Consider the following 17,253-nt stretch of genomic DNA (forward strand, 5'->3'; position numbering starts at 1 on the left):
GTGACAAAATTAGATTTGAACTAGCTAGTGGTAAACTAAGAAAATATTCCCAATCCATTTCTGAATGAAAATTGCCCACAAATACACAATTACATTCAGAAGCTCAAGCTAGGAACATTAAATAAACGTTGTAACGACAGACTCGCCGGTGTTTTCAAATCTGCGATCCTGCACATCATCAGCTGTTGCACAGAAAGACAGCCGCACAGACGGACTAACAGCCAGGAGACAATATTACCTTTATGACACGCATTTGTCAGCTAAATGACACTTTTATTCTGTACCATTTAACTCTCATTTATAACGAGAGCGATATACAGTAGATAGGACAATTTGTATGTATTGTTGATATGTTGCTGTAGTCGTGGATGGATCAGAGGAACAGATAGAATATTCTATATGCATCATAATTACCTGGAGAAATCTGACCAGCAATTTGTAAACAAAACTTCCGTACTTATCATTTATAAAAACTTAATTTGAATCACTTTGAGGTGACACAAATGGCCAAATAAGATTTCATCTATTAATTTCAAGATATATTAAAACAAAAAAATATAAAAAATATATAAATTTTATTTGGGTCATACTGAGTCTGGCTTTAATATGCTGCCCATTAAAAAGTATGAATATTTTGCAAACCCCCACTAGAGGATAAAATGAACCGATATTTTTATTGTGATAATGCTACACCCAGCAAGATTTGTGGGTAATGGTGGCCATTTTTGTTTGTCTACAGGAGCGTCCAGGAAGTCCGATGGTTGGGTTGGCCTTGGCTGCTGTGAGCTGGCCATCTCGGCAGAGTGCCGCAGAGAGTGCAAGCAGGTGAGAGAGGACGTTAGTTTGGCCAGTTATGGCCTCATCCATATGGTCTCACCTAATTCCTCATTCTCTGACCCTATAGGCATCATCCAAGAACGACATCACAAAAATATGCAAAAAAGACACAGAGGTAAGTAACACGAGGTCATGTATTGTGTAGAATAATGTGCTTTGTTTAAATTGATCAGATGCTTTTGACTCTGAGAGACTGTATATTCTCTGCTGCTTTTCCCTGGCTTTTACAAGATAAAAGGCAGTGTTAAGTCTTTACGGTCCATCTCAGTATCGTGCTCATCCCCACCCCTCTTTATGAGGTAATTTCCTGTCAGTGTAGCACTCTATCTTAGCTCTGATTGGAGCCACTCTCGTCAAAGGGAGACAGGAGTGAGCTCATCCAGTCTGCTGAGAAGATTTAGCTTAGCTATTAGCTTAGCATAGCGTAGGCTAGCAATGTGCTAGCAGAGGTCTCCTTTCATCTGGCTCACCTCTTCGTTCCAAACAAACAAACAAACAAAGCGGCGGGCTTAATGTTTGGTTTGGACCACAACCACAACCAAACTCCCCCCACCAGCTTTAATTAGGCACTGGCCCCTTTCATCTTGCCCTTTCATGAATCCTTGCGAGGGGAGCCAAAGCACGCAGCAGCATTGGCCTTTATGTTCCTCTATGGTGTTGTTGGAAAGAAGCCAGTTAGTTTTCAGATTAAGCTTTAACAGTACTTAAGACAGGACCGTTTTTATGTATTTAAAAAAAAATCAGGTAATCAGGTAAGTTGACTGAAAACACATTCTCATTTACAGCAACGACCTGGGGAATAGTTACAGGGGAGAGGAGGGGCGATGAATGAGCCAATTGAAAGTGTGTGATTAAGTGACCATGATAGCCTTTTTGGGAATTTATCCAGTACACGGGGTTAACACCCCTACACTGACGATAAGTTCCATGGTATCTTTACTGACCACAGAGACTCAGGTCCAAAAGACGGCACCATCACTGCCCTGGATACCCATTTGGTGAGCGATAGAAAGAAAGAGGGATGGAGAGAGGGGTGGGATGGAGAGAAATAGAGAGAGAGAGAGAGAGAGAGAGGGGGAGAGAGAGAAAGGGGGAGATAGAGAGAGGGGGAAAGCTAGAGAGAGACAGAGAAAGAGGGGGAGAGAGAAAGAAAGAGAGGGAGAGAGAGAGAGGGGGAGAGAGAGAGTGAAAGAGGGGGAGAGTGAGAGAAAGGGGGAGAGAAAGAGAGCTAAAGAGGGGGAGAGAGAGAAAGAGGGGGAGAGAGAGAGAAAGGGGAGAGAGAGAGAGAAAGAAAGAAAGAAAGAAAGAAAGAAAGAAAGAAAGAGGAGGGAGACCTAGAGAGAGAGACAGAGAAAGAGGGGGAGAGAGAAAGAAAGAGGGGGAGAGAGAGAGAAAGAGGGGGAGAGAGAGAAAGGGGTGAGAGAGAGAAAGAGGGGGGAGCGAGAGAGAGAGAGAAAGAGAAAGAAAGAAAGAAAGGAGGAGACCGAGAGAGGGGGAGAGCGAAAGAAAGAAAGAGGGGGAAACCGAGAGAGAGAGAAAGAGGGGGAGAGAGAAAGAAAAAGGGGAAGAGAGAGAAAGAGGGGGGGAAGAGCGAGAGAGAAAGAGAGAGAGAGAGATAGAGGGGGAGAGAGAGAGAGAGAAAAGAAAGAGATTGAGACCGAGAAAGAGAGAGAGAGGGGGGGAGAAAGAGGGTGAGAGAGAGAGAAAGAAAGAGGGGGACAGAGGGGAGAGAGAGAGAGCTGACAATATATTTTTTTCAATTATACTTTTGATCACAAAATTATTTTTCTTCTCATTTCCAGAAACCACTCTACAGCTGTATCATCAAAAATGAGAGTAAGTTTCCCAAATCTCCATGACAAGCTGCTAGCCCAAGTCCATCAATCCGAGAGCGAATTTCCAGTGTGATTAAACATGGAGTCAGTTCAGGGCCCTTTGACCTCTGTGAGGAGGAAAAGAGTCACCACTCTGCTTGACAAGCCGTGTTTACGTGCCTGAAAGGCAAGGTCTTGACCTTTGGTCCGCAGAAATGATTTCATCTGTCACGGAGTCAGCCAGCCGATGAAACCCTTATTTGTATTCGGAGCTGCAATGTGGTGGTGTGAAACTGCCTTGCAGACAAGCCCACCACAGATGTGACAGACATGCCTTTGGGCGATTATGAGGATGTGAGGTCTTGGACTTCCCTAAAGTCTAGCAACTGAGGATCACCCCCAATGTTCACCATGCATATTTAATCAGACTATTCTCTAGGAAATCCTGGAAGTCTACTCTATTCTACTCTAATTCAGCAAAGAAGAATTCCTGATGCTTGAATGTCGATCATGTTTGCGATGTCTGTCATATATTTCATGAAGCTAAAGGCTATTTAAAAACAAAGTAGACTAAATAGACTTTATAATAATAATGATTAAGTCTTTTCTATTCAATTCTGTTTACAATTCCATTGAAGTGAATGACTGATGGAAAGCAAGTTGTAACTGTGTTGTCTGTCTGTGCTGCCTCAGTGGGCTCGGTGTGCTGCAGCTACGCAGGGAGACACACCAACTGCAGAGAGTACTGCCAGGCTATCTTCCGGACAGACTCCTCCCCCACCGTCTCTCAAATCAAAGCTGTCAAGGAATACTGCCAGAGCATCAGCCCAGAGCTCATTGGCTGTGTGGGCAACTACACCAAGTCTTACCCTATTAGAAGCCCCATAGACAGTAAGTATATCTATTACTGACCTATCAGGAGCGTCGTAGATAATGAGTATATCTAATACTGACCTATCAGGAGCGTCGTAGATAATGAGTATATCTAATACTGACCTATCAGGAGCTTCGTAGATACTGCGTATATCTAATACTGACCTATCAGGATATTTGTAGATCCTGAGGATATCTGTGCTTTGTAGCCTAGTGGTTAGAGCATTGGGCCAGTAAGTGAAAGGTTGCTTGATTGAATCCCTGAGCTGACAAGGTAAAAAAAATATTTTGTTCTGCTCCTGAACAAGGCAGTTAACCCACTGTTCCTTGGCCGTCATTGTAAATAAGAATTTGTTCTTCTCACTTGCGTAGTTAAATAAAGGTTGAATTTAAAAACAAAAAAAATATTATAATAATCTGATACTAACATATCAGCAACCCGATAGATAATGAGTAGTCTTATACCCAAATAATTGCCCAAGTAAATGCCCCTCAAGAATAAAGAATAATATATTTAATTTAATTGAAATACTAATCTATCAGGACCCCATGTAATATATCCAGTGTGTATCTTATGTCTGTGTTGCCTTCCTCCCATCATTGCCTATCACTAAGTTTTTTGGTCCATCCAGGCCTGTACTGCTGCGACCGGGCAGATGAGCCCCACTGCCAGGTGGCATGCCGGCGTATCCTTCGCACCATGACCACGGAGCATGAGATCATGGAGGGCCTGATAGATGAGTGCGGCAGCCAGCCACTGCCCCAGGACCCGCTGTGGCAGTGCTTTCTGGGCAGCGCCCACCCCCCAACCAAGAGCGAGACGGAGACCTCCCCCACCGCCAAGATGGACGGCGCCAAGCTGCACTGCTGCTCCAAAGCCAATACCTCATTATGCAGGTTAGTTGTTTGTACTCTGATGAGATGCGTATAATAATATATATGCCATTTAGCAGACGCTTTTATCCAAAGCGACATTTTACATATTGGTGGTCCTGGGAGTTGAACCCCCTATCCTGCCATTACAAGGACCATGCTCTACCAACTGAGCTAGCTACAGAGCCTTATGGAAACCACATGAATTTCAAGTTAACACATGAAGTGTTCCAAAAACCCATTTTCATGTAATCACATATGACAACATATAAAGCAAAATGTGATAACATGAAACTACACATGTGAAAACGTGTTTTCAGATTTCAGATTATAGCACATTTCAAGATGGTTTTATACAGTTAGATGGGCCAGAAGGTTAGGCACACTCAAAGTTATGGAGATTTTTCACATTGTTCAAAGGCAGTGTACATTTGAGTCTGGTTTTACATTCTTGGGTTGTGTGGCTGTCTGTATGTTTAACTCGGGTTTTATCAACCAAAAGGGATATGTGTCAGGAGATCAGCACCAACTGGGGCACTCAGACATGGCAGGAGTTTGACCAGATGTGCGAATACAACCCCGTGGAGACGGATCTGATCACCTGTTTGGCCGACGTCAGGGAGCCCTGCCAGCTCGGCTGTAAGGACCTGGCCTACTGCACCAACTTCAACAACAGGTATGGTATATACCCAGCTACTACACCAGATAAGTAGATAGGTATTTATACCAGCTGTGCCCCACTAGAGATCCTAGTTCAAGTCCAGGCTCTGTCGCAGCCGGCCGCGACCGGGAGACCCATGTGGGCGGCGCACAATTGGCCCAGCGTCGTCCGGGTTAGGGGAGGGTTTGGCCGGCAGGGATGTTCTTGTCCCATTGCGCACTAGCAACTCCTGTGGCAGGGCTGGGTGCAATGCACGCTGACACGGTCGCCAGGTGCACGGTGTTTCCTCCGACACATTGGTGCCGCTGGCTTCCGGGTTAAGCGGACATCTGGTCAAGAAGCAGTGCGGCTTGGTTGGGTTGTGTTTCAGAGGACGCACGGCTCTCGACCTTCGCCTCTCCCGAGTCCGTATGGGAGTTACAGCGATGAGACAAGACTGGAACCAGTTGGATACTGGGGGAGAAAAAGGAGTAAAAAATAGTTTTAAATAATGTAAAAATGTCATTTTTCTTCCACTTTGACATTAAAGAGTATATTGTGTAGATTATTGACAAAAAATGGCAATTAAATCCACTTTTATCCCACTTTGTAACACAAGAAAATGCGTAAAAACTCAAGGGGTTGGAATACTTTCTGAAGGGACTGTATTATTATAATAATAATAATAATAATATTATTATTATATAGTTCCAATATATGACACTCTTAACAGATTATTTCATGCATACATTTTTGTATGAGATCCCTGCAGCAAATTCACAACATTTGCCTTGTTAGTGCCACGCTTTTACGAACTGAACCACACAGAAGCACACAGAACCACACTGTACCAGACTGTACCAGACTATACCAGACTGTACCAGACTATACCAGACCTACAATAGGTCTGCAACAGGTCTGGTACCTACTATACTGTACTGACTAACTTAAAATCCCACGTCCACAACGACTGCATACATCCAAAAAGGAGTCTGTAGTACTCTGTTGCATTGATGGGCCTTTTCATTTAGTCACACGTCCAATGTCAACACATACAAACCACCTCGGGGTATGACAATGAGAGCGAAAGAGAAAAAGGACACGTAAATTATATTTCGTTAAACCAGAGCCGAATGGTGAACTGGCATCCTGAAAACCCATGTTCTCCATCACCTCAAGCATTGGGCTGGTCTGACACAGGCCTAATAGGATTCTTTAGTCCTGGAGTGTCACAGGAAGGTCAGGGGAGAAGGCGAAGTTGGGTAGGGAGGGAGGGAGGGAGTACGTCCACCCCACCATTTTCCCAGCCCCGTGGTTGGTGGGTTAGTGGCTTCCATACATAACCCTATGTGCACCTCCAAACCCAAACTGGAACCAACAGCCTCGTAACCACATGAAATAATACACTGCATTTAACACAATGACATTGGTACGTTTCATGTATTTATCTTTCTGTTTAAACGTTGGTTGTGAAACGAAGCCCTGTGTCTAGTCAATCTCATGCTAGTCATTATGGCTGGCCAACTGGTTGGGGCCGGGTGAAACCAAGACCTCTGGGGTCTCTTCAGAGAGACAATGACTAGTTGACGACGATGTTACTTTATAGGCTCTGTGAGTATTGTGGTCGCCTTCCATGACTTTGTACTAGGTTGTTTAGAGGTCACCGAGAAAGAAGGAAAGAGAAAAGGATAGAGAGACTGTGTGTGTGTGTGTGTGTGTGTGTGTGTGTGTGTGTGTGTGTGTGTGTGTGTGTGTGTGTGTGTGTGTGTGTGTGTGTGTGTGTGTGTGTGTGTGTGTGTGTGTGTGTGTGTGTGTGATTATAGTTTATGGTGTGTGGGTTCCCTTCGACAAATACACTTGACCAGCCATGTCACAGCTTGCTGCATCCTGGCTTGAGACAGGGCCTGGGACCCATGCGGGACGCCATCAAAGCCCGGCGGGCGAACTCACACAAACACACACAGTTCAACAGAATGATCCCCACTCGTGGACTCATCCCCACCAAACACTGTCCACAAAGCTCCATTCCACCACCAGCCTTTGTCCGGTTTCAAAAGGGACAGAGAAAATATATGATTGGATACTAGGGGTTCTGAAGAACACTTCATCTCATCACTTGACCTCTCTTTGTCTGTGATATAGTTTTACATATGTCTTTGTCTGTTGACTGTATCGGTTACAACACAATAATAATGATAACCATAACGTCATGATTATCATAAAACATACTGTATCAACACTTGAATTGCAGCCCGGCAGGCAAAAAAAAAGTAATTGAAACTTCTCATGGTAGGCCCTCTTAGAGAAGATTTGGAAATCCCAAGTATTCCATGTATTATTTTCATTGGGGAAGATCAATGAATTCCTCTTTAGATGATGGCACCGCTGCTCCCCACTGTGGGATTTAGAGTACAGACAAACAAACGCTAGCTCTCATTTCCTTTGAAGGAGTCCCGGGGCCATTGCACGAGAGTCTCCCCCCCCGGGGTTCAAAAGCTGGGGTGACCAGCGGCGTGGGGGCACAGTCGCAGTATGGAAGTTAAATAGGGCTGGAGGCTAAAAAAAAACATTGTGACCTCTGTGTGTCTGTCTGGCTGTCTGTCTGTCTATACACCCGTCTGTCTGCCTGTCTGTCTGGACAATAGGGCCCACCAAAGTCCATGGCAGGAAGTCTCAATCCACATGCCAATCATTCTGAGAGGAGGGTGGGAGAGGGGGGCAGAGCTAGAGAGAGGGAAGTGGGGGAAAGAGGTCATGTACACACACCCAGGACCTAGGATGTTGACTCCGGTTGACTCAAGTTGACAAGACCACTATCTTAGATAAAACTCTTTTAGTTCTAGTTATTGACTGAGAGTATGGAAACGGTTGCCATAAACACCATGCCTATTTTAAGTTGATCTGTCTTTATTAAGAAGAATTTATTGAGTTATATGAGGAATAGCTGACTCACTGACTGTATTGAGCCTGAAATGTATTTAATAACAATCCTAAATACCTATGCTTTAATTGGAGTGACTTTCCTCCCTTTCCATCTGGGTGGAAGAGAGCGAGAGCGAGAATAGAGCGAGAATAGGAACGAGTCACTGTAAATAAAAGTGAAGATGTCATTAAAGTTTATTTTTGGGTGGCGTGGAAAACCTCTATGACCATTACCCACTACCCACCAATGGGGTCACGTTTGGTTCATGACCTGGAGCTGATGTAAGGCTGTGGTCCCTCTGCTTGTGGTCAAGACCTCACTTTCCTTCCCCTCTCACACACACACACACACACACACACACACACACACACACACACACACACACACACACACACACACACACACACACACACACACACACACACACACACACACACACACACACACACACACACACACACACACACACACACACACACACACACACACACACACACACACACACACACACACACACACACACACACACACACCTTAGGTGTGGACTCCAGTCACATGACTTGGATTCATAAATTTAAAGACTTGAGGCTGACTTGATATAAAATAACTGAACCCTCAAGACTCGGGACTCGACTTTGACTTGAGACTGATGACTTGAAATTATCTTTCCATGTTTTGTAACGTTTTGACACTCATTTTGTGACACAGAGTTGCCGTGGATTACTCTCTACGCAGACAGAGACAGATTGGCTAGTGAAACATACACTCGGTCCTCTGATTGGACCAGAAAACTGTCAAACAACACAGGTCGCGTGAGCTAGTGGTCCTCTTGAGGGGTGCGAGTATGAAACTGAATGGGAAGAATCCATATTGTTCATAGTTTACATATTTTAATAGATTACATAGGTAGGCTTTAAGTCTACCATTTGTATTTGATATTTATACATTTTCCTATTTGATCTGGTCACCAACATAGGCCTACGGCATTGCACCAAATTATCGTCTCAAAAACATCTTATCTGTGCTTCGGAACCAAAGACTTGAGCATCTTGACTGCTGACCAATGCTGCTGACCAGTCATCATTTGGCGCGCAAAGGCGGGCGCACATAATCAGATTAGTGACCAGAAAGCACTTGTTTAATTTTCTCCGGGTTATGCCCGACAGAAGCAGAGTAGCCTACGTTTACATTATCCATATAGAATGCAGTTTAGCAATCTGCTACGGACATATCTTTGCCAGAACAATAGGCTACATGGCGATTTCATTGGTCATTTTCATATTTCAGATAGTCCTAGTTTGGGTGAGTTAATTAGGCTATTTACATCAGTTCTGCGTACTGGCTATGTCTGAAGAGAGCTGTAACATTGCACTGCCTTCAATACTTATGGGATGAAGATGTAACATTCTGGCGAATTTATTACGACATTTGTGAGGAAGAGAACGGCTAAAGACAGACCATGCTAACTGCTGCATACAGCAGATCATCAACCTCTGCTGCTGTCACGTTCGTTGAATGGAAGAAACCAGGGCGCAGCGTGATGTGAATACATTCTTCTATTTATTAACCAAGAAACACTAAACAAACTATACAAAACAACAAAACGAACGTGACACTATATACTGTATAAACAGGTGCAGACACAGGCAACTAACCATAGACATACTTAAACACCTAGATAGTATACACCCCCATAAACATACAAAACCCCTAGACTGTACAAAAACACATACATCACCCATGTCACGCCCTGACCTAACCAAAATAAAATAAAAAACAAAGAATACTAAGGTCAGGGCGTGACAGTACCCCCCCCCCCCCCAAAGATGCGGACTCCCGGCCGCACACCTAAACCTATATGGGAGGGTCTGGGTGGGCATAAATCCGAGGTGGCGGTTCTGGCTCGGGACGTGGACCCCGCTCCACTTCACACTTACTTAATGTCTCTGGAGCGGGAACCTTCACCGCCGACCACGGACTAGAGGACGCCACTGGACTGATGGTCGAGTCTGGAGTGAGTGGCGCCTCAGGATTGGAGGGAGATTCTGGCGGATCCGGACTGGAGGGAGACTCTGGCGGCTCCGGATTGGAGGGAGACTCTGGCGGCTCTGGACTGTGACCCGTCGTGGTAGGTTCCGGACTGCGACCCGTCGTGGTAGGTTCCGGACTGCGACCAGTCGTGGTAGGTACCGGACTGCGACCCGTCGTGGTAGGTACCGGACTGCGACCCGTCGTGATAGGTACCGGACTGCGACCCGTCGTGGTAGGTTCCGGACTGCGACCCGTCGTGGTAGGTTCCGGACTGCGACCCGTCGTGGTAGGTACCGGACTGCGACCCGTCGTGGTAGGTTCCGGACTGCGACCCGTCGTGGTAGGTTCCGGACTGCAACCCGTCGTGGTAGGTTCCGGACTGCGACCCGTCGTGGTAGGTTCCGGACTGCGACCCGTCGTGGTAGGTACCGGACTGCGACCCGTCGTGGTAGGTTCCGGACTGCGACCAGTCGTGGTAGGTACCGGACTGCAACCCGTCGTGGTAGGTTCCAACTGCGACCCGTCGTGGTAGGTTCCGGACTGCGACCCGTCGTGGGAGGTTCCGGACTGCGACCCGTCGTGGTAGGTTCCGGACTGCGACCCGTCGTGGTAGGTTCCGGACTGTGGCCCGTCGTAGGAGGTTCCGGTCTGTGGCCCGTCGTAGGAGGTTCCGGTCTGTAGACTGTCGCCGGACGCTCTGGACTGGGTACTGTAGCCGGACGCTCTGGGCTGGGTACTGTAGCCGGACGCTCTGGACTGGGTACTGTTGCCGGACGCTCTGGACTGGGTACTGTTGCCGTACGCTCTGGACTGGGTACTGTTGCCGTACGCTTTGGACTGGGTACTGTAGCCGGACGCTCTGGGCTGGGTACTGTAGCCGGACGCTCTGGACTGGGTACTGTAGCCGGACGCTCTGGGCTGGGTACTGTAGCCGGACGCTCTGGACTGGGTACTGTTGCCGGACGCTCTGGACTAGGTACTGTTGCCGTACGCTCTGGACTGGGTACTGTTGCCGGACGCTCTGGACTGACTTCTGTTGCCGGACGCTCTGGACTGGGTACTGTTGCCGTACACACTCTGGACTGGGTACTGTAGCCGGACGCTCTGGGCTGGGTACTGTAGCCGGACGCTCTGGACTGGGTACTGTCGCCGGACGCTCTGGGCTGGGTACTGTAGCCGGACACTCTGGACTGGGTACTGTTGCCGGATGCTCTGGACTGGCTACTGTCGCCGGACGCCCTGGACTGGCGAGGCGCACTGTAGGCCTGTTGCGTGGTACCGGCACTGGTGGTACCAGGCTGAGGACACGCACCTCAGGGCGAGTGCGGGGAGGAGGAACAGGGCGTACAGGGCTCTGGAGACGCACAGGAAGCCTGGTGCGAGGTGTTGGCACTGGTGGTACTGGGCTAAGGACACGCACCTCAGGGCGAGTGCGGGGAGGAGGAACAGGGCGTACAGGGCTCTGGAGACGCACAGGAAGCCTGGTGCGTGGTGTTGGCACTGGTGGTACTGGGCTAGGGACACGCACCTCAGGGCGAGTGCGGGAGGAGGAACAGGGCGTACAGGGCTCTGGAGACGCACAGGAAGCCTGGTGCGTGGTGTTGGCACTGGTGGTACTGGGCTAGGGACACGCACCTCAGGGCGAGTGCGGGAGGAGGAACAGGGCGTACAGGGCTCTGGAGACGCACAGGAAGCCTGGTGCGTGGTGTTGGCACTGGTGGTACTGGGCTAGGGACACGCACCTCAGGGCGAGTGCGGGGAGGAGGAACAGGGCGTACAGGGCTCTGGAGACGCACAGGAAGCCTGGTGCGTGGTGTTGGCACTGGTGGTACTGGGCTAGGGACACGCACCTCAGGGCGAGTGCGGGGAGGAGGAACAGGGCGTACAGGGCTCTGGAGACGCACAGGAAGCCTGGTGCGTGGTGTTGGCACTGGTGGTACTGGGCTAGGGACACGCACCTCAGGGCGAGTGCGGGGAGGAGGAACAGGGCGTACAGGGCTCTGGAGGCGTACTGGAGGTCTGGAGTGTAGAGCTGACACAACCTGTCCTGGCTGGATGGTTATAGTTGCCCTGCAAATGCAGGGCGCTGGCATAGAGCGCACCGGGCTAGAAATACGCACTGGAGACACTGTACGTTCCACCGCATAACACGGTGCCAGACCAGTAGCACGCTCCCCACGGTAAGCACGAGGAGTTGGCTTAGGTCTCCGACCTGACTCAGCCAATCTCCTCGTGTGCCCCCCGCCAAAAAAATCTTGGGGCTGCCTCTCGGGCTTCCGTGCTAGCCATGTACCCTCATAACGTCGCCGTTCCTCCTGTGCTTTCTCCACCTGCTTCCATTGCAGAGTCCTTTCCCCTCTGTACTTCTCCTCCCCTGGCTGTGTCCAGGGTCCTGCTCCATCCAGTTTTTCCTCCCAGGTCCATTTCCCCATTAATCGCTGTTCCTCTTTATCATGCTGCTTGGTCCTTGTTTGGTGGGTTATTCTGTCACGTTCGTTGAATGGAAGAGACCAGGGCGCAGCGTGATGTGAATACATTCTTCTATTTATTAACGAAGAAACACTAAACAAACTATACAAAACAACAAAACAAACGTGACGCTATATATAAACAGGTGCAGACACAGGCAACTAACCATAGACATACATAAACACCTAGATAGTATACACCCCCATAAACATACAAAACCCCTAGACTGTACAAAAACACATACATCACCCATGTCACACCCTGACCTAACCAAAATAATAAAGAAGACAACGAGGCTGTATGATCCTGCTTGCTCTGGACATAACAGAAGTGACATAACATCCCTAGTTGATCATGACTGTCAACATCAATGACTTTCAGCACAAAATGCAGGTGCAAAGCGCAGTTTATTTTTGTGTCTTGCGTTTTGAAAATGCATCACCATTTATGGATGTAATGACACATTCATAGCCGCAGGAAGTAGGGGTTTTGAGGGTGCTGCAGCACCCCCTGAATTTTTTTTTCTTCCAGAAAGTAGTGCACTGGGCCTTTACTATTAGCGACCGCTATAGCTGTCTCGCACCCCGCCATCCAACACAATTCATTTCATGTAAAGTTTTTTATTTATTTTATTTTTTACTTGACTTGACACTTGACTAGAAAAAACTTGTGACTGGACTTGACTTGCTCTTAGAATGCAAGACTTGGACTTGACTTGAGACTCATTCTACTTGTGACTCGACTTGAGACTCGTTCTACTTTTGACTCGACTTGAGACTCGTTCTACTTGTGACTCGACTCGAGACTCGTACCTTGTGACTTGAGACTTGCTTGGGACTCGAATAATAGTAACTTGGTTCCACCTCTGACACACAAACACACGCGCACACACACGCACACTCACACGCACGGGCAAGTCAGCATGAGTGGCCAGTGGGAGATTTGAAAGGCTGTTATTAAATCAACCACTGGCTGGAGATCAGCGCTAGACCAGATTCAACATCAGCCCCAGAAACATCCCTCCCTCACCCAGTGGAACCTACAAATCACCCAGCCCACATTGGACCTACATAAACCTACCAATCACCCGGTCCACACTGGACGTATATGAAAGACACTTCCTCCCTCCTGTAGATCATTAAAGAAAATAGTCCTCGCCCCAGCAACAGGTTTCTTCAGGAAGTAGTGCTTCCCGGGACCAGCCGTTGGTCTTTTGTTCCCTGGCTTGTATCTGGGATGCTTCTGCGCAGTGACTAACAGTAGTAAACAGTGCCCGGGGTGTGACATCATCACAGCCACATCCATGTGCTGTTGAGCTGTAGACACAACATCTGGACTCACAAGGCAGAGTGACTGTGCAACCTTTAGACAGAGACAGCGGCAGTGTTGTGTGTTACGTTTTGGTTTATATGGACATGGGTTTTTGTCTTCTGTAGTAAGATTCACTCTGTGACTCACTTTGTATCCATGTCCTAACCTCGAGTCGAAGCAACCTAGCACCCACCCCGAAAATGTTAACCGATTCTCTGTGTTTCTGTTGTGTGCACGTTTGTATTCATTCTGATAGATGCGTGTTCTATTGAGTCCATCTGCTAATTCTATCACGTCTCCCGGTCTTATTGACTCCAGGCCCACTGAGCTGTTCCGTAGCTGTAACATCCAATCAGACCAGGGCGCCATGAACGACATCAAGCTGTGGTCCAATGGGACGATCAAGATGCCCTTTATGAACATCCCCGTCCTGGACATCAGGAAGTGTCGTCCGGAGATGTGGAAGGCTGTGGCCTGCGCCCTGCAGATCAAACCCTGCTACAGCAAGTCCCGCGGCAGCGTCATCTGCAAGTATGTACCCTCTCTGTTCTCATTCTGTTAATTGACTTCACGTATTTAGTATGACTTTGGTCTAGTTTCCCAGACCCAGGTTAAGCCATCTCCTGGACTAAAAAGTGTCCATTGGAGAATCCCCATTTAAAGTGCTTTTTAGTCGAGGGATTGGCTTAATGTGGGTCTGCTGTTAATGCGTTACCATTTATCCCGCCTTTGAGAAAACATTCCATCTTGAAATCACCGACCTGGTAAAATAAAGTTAATAAATAGTTAAATAAGTACATACAGCATCCCACCTTCACCTTCAATCGACTCCCGTTGTCACAGTAAAAAGTCCCCCTCAGGAAACGACCGACAAAGTACCAGCTGGAACCTAAAACCACATGAACCAAATACAGGTGATCTCATATAGAGCTCTCTGCTGACACAACATGTAGTTAGATTGACTCAGGGAGGAGGATGTTGTGGTTTCTGCATGGCTTGACTCACTATCCCACCTCAGGTTATTTATGTGCAGATCCTTTGACTGAAAGCAAATCTTTTGATTGAAGCTTTTACCTCTGAGAGCAATCACACCTGGGTTTCTGTCAGGCTGAATGGGGTAGTTAGCATGTTAGTGACTGTGGTTAACACACCAGCATTTACCTGTACACTAGGCTAGCCCTCAGGGCTGTAACAGCCAATGCATGTGGAGGCCTTATCAATGTGGTCAGGAGCGTGTTCCAGCTGACAGGCTTTATTCACAGGTGCTACACGTGTGTGACAGTGGCCTTTTGTTGCACCTTTATTTACACTTGCATTTCTAGGGGGAGCCCTTGGGCAGACACACACATATAGACAGCAGACAGACACACACACTCCTTCATTGTTCTGGAGGTAGGGGGGGATTAGGCCTCCTCACGCTACCCCTTTCAGAGTCATTCTTCCTGGGCTGCTTTGGGATGTCAGGGGGCCTGTCTGGAGCTCTGTATCCCCTGCCCAGGCTCTCCCCCCCTCTATACCCAGCCACAGAGGACAAAGACGGGATGTCAGTGAGCGATGGCAGGACAGAACCCCACATACATCAGTCAGGGCTTAGATTGGCATGTTGTATTGGCCTTGTCCAGTACAACTAAACACTGTGGCTCCGCTGTTCATGTCTGAGCAAGAAATGTGTGTGTCTGTGTGTGTGTCTATGTGTGTACGTGTACATGAGTGTGTGCATGCATGCTTATGCCCATGTACAAATAATCTGTCTCTTTAAATAATTACTCATACACAGACTGTACAACTCAACTTAATCTCTTAATCTTCGGCTCTCGGGTGAATGACTTTTCTATCACACATAATTGTTTTGTCAATCCTATTTGGCTCAGTGTGTGGAATGCCAGGTGTACCATACTGATTACCTGCAGCACAAAGGTACGTTATTACATTAGCCCGCTCAAGGCAACAGAAACGCAACATGCATTCTTAACTCAGTGTGGGTAAGAAAAGCTGAGACCGCAATAAAGGACTAGAAAGGAAATTACACCCCAGGATGGCAAATCAACAGAGCAGACAGACGGTTGGGAATGTAACATATGGGCCAGTGGCAAGCCTGAGAGCAGCCCAAGTCACTTCAAACACAAGTCCAGCACTTTAATGTCTGCACCTAAGCTTTCCCGGCACTTGGAGGATGCTGTGCGATGTATGCAGGGAATAGGAATCTGTCTTGTGTTTCGTCTGACCTCACTTTCAGCAATAGCCTTCTGCTGTATCTGTCAAGCCAGACGATGCTACAGTATATCTCTGTTTGTATGTGACCTGGCTAAACTCTACACTGGGTTAAAGTTCAGCATCTTTAAACGGTTTGAAACTGTTTTTAGATATGTGTTGCACTGAATGAAAATCTTTCACAGTCAAATACGAACTGGAAAGGAGTTTCAAGTTACATTGCATGCCGTAAATGCTGCGTAGCCTTGGATCATTTCGAAACACCTTGCAGCGTTGCAATTAGGTTTGTAAAATTCAGCGAACTTTCAATAGATCCTGTTTGGATGATTCCGGATGTCCTGTTTATTCCCTACTAATTCCAGGAAAACCAGGGAATTTATTGAACATTCCCGGAATTATGCAACCCTTCTTGCAATAGTGAATGTTCCTCACCCTGTCCTTCACTGGCCGTTTCCCCTGCTGTTGACAACCCTTCAGGTCGGACTGTGTAGACATCCTGACACAGTGTGGTGACCACAAACGCTTCCACGAGGGACAGACAGCCGAGCGCATCTGTGAGATCCTGTCTCCCATAGATGACCCTGAACGCTGCATCCCCCTGGAGAGATATCTCAGTGAGTGGGACTGTGTGTGTGTGTGTGTGTGTCTTTGAACAACTAGCACTGTTACCTTACCGTTACCAATTGAAAGGACTTACCAATTTATATGATTCATATTCACACAATGAAAAAGTATTTTCATGATTACACATACATGCAAGGAGTCCAGTTATTACAAGGATAAATGATTAATCTCAGAGTTCTCTAAAGCTTCAAAGGAAATGTCTCATTCGTCCACACACAGCTCCTAGCTCCCTGGGTAACATCATTGAGGAGGTCATCCACCCCTGTAATCCCAACCCCTGTCTCAGCAACCACCTGTGTGAGGTGAACAGGAAGGGCTGTCAGCCAGGACAGGACTGCCTGCCCTACTTCTGTGTGCCTGGTACAGTATAACAACATACCATACCGCCACGTAACCCGTATCCACTGTACATAGAGACACACTGTTTTGAGCTTGTTCTACTAAGTAGTATTTAACGGTATATCGTAACGTCTGTACTTTTTCCATACTACAAACACAATTTGGTAGTAGAATTTTGTTACCTTCGGTTCTTCTATCAAATCTGTCTCACCAACTAAATGTATTGAACTTATTAGAAAAGTAATTCATTTGCCCAAGTTTATTATGAAACAAACAGAATGCATCAGTGATTCGCATTCTCTGCAGCA

At 47.3% G+C, this 17,253-nt stretch overlaps 1 protein-coding gene across 1 annotated transcript in view; it reads left to right on the plus strand.

The window, feature by feature from the left end:
- The window catches only part of LOC135517362 (reversion-inducing cysteine-rich protein with Kazal motifs-like), a 57,057-nt gene that overhangs the window by 22,864 nt on the left and 16,940 nt on the right, over nt 1–17,253 (plus strand). The window contains exons 5-13 of the mRNA XM_064941589.1: nt 740–825; nt 905–952; nt 2,640–2,673; nt 3,345–3,542; nt 4,157–4,421; nt 4,900–5,073; nt 14,090–14,302; nt 16,460–16,596; nt 16,826–16,966. Coding sequence (XP_064797661.1) covers nt 740–825; nt 905–952; nt 2,640–2,673; nt 3,345–3,542; nt 4,157–4,421; nt 4,900–5,073; nt 14,090–14,302; nt 16,460–16,596; nt 16,826–16,966 — 1,296 coding nt within the window. The remainder of the gene's footprint in view (nt 1–739; nt 826–904; nt 953–2,639; nt 2,674–3,344; nt 3,543–4,156; nt 4,422–4,899; nt 5,074–14,089; nt 14,303–16,459; nt 16,597–16,825; nt 16,967–17,253) is intronic.

Source organism: Oncorhynchus masou, chromosome 28 (genome assembly GCF_036934945.1).
Source record: "Oncorhynchus masou masou isolate Uvic2021 chromosome 28, UVic_Omas_1.1, whole genome shotgun sequence".
Taxonomy (NCBI): Eukaryota; Metazoa; Chordata; class Actinopteri; order Salmoniformes; family Salmonidae; genus Oncorhynchus; species Oncorhynchus masou.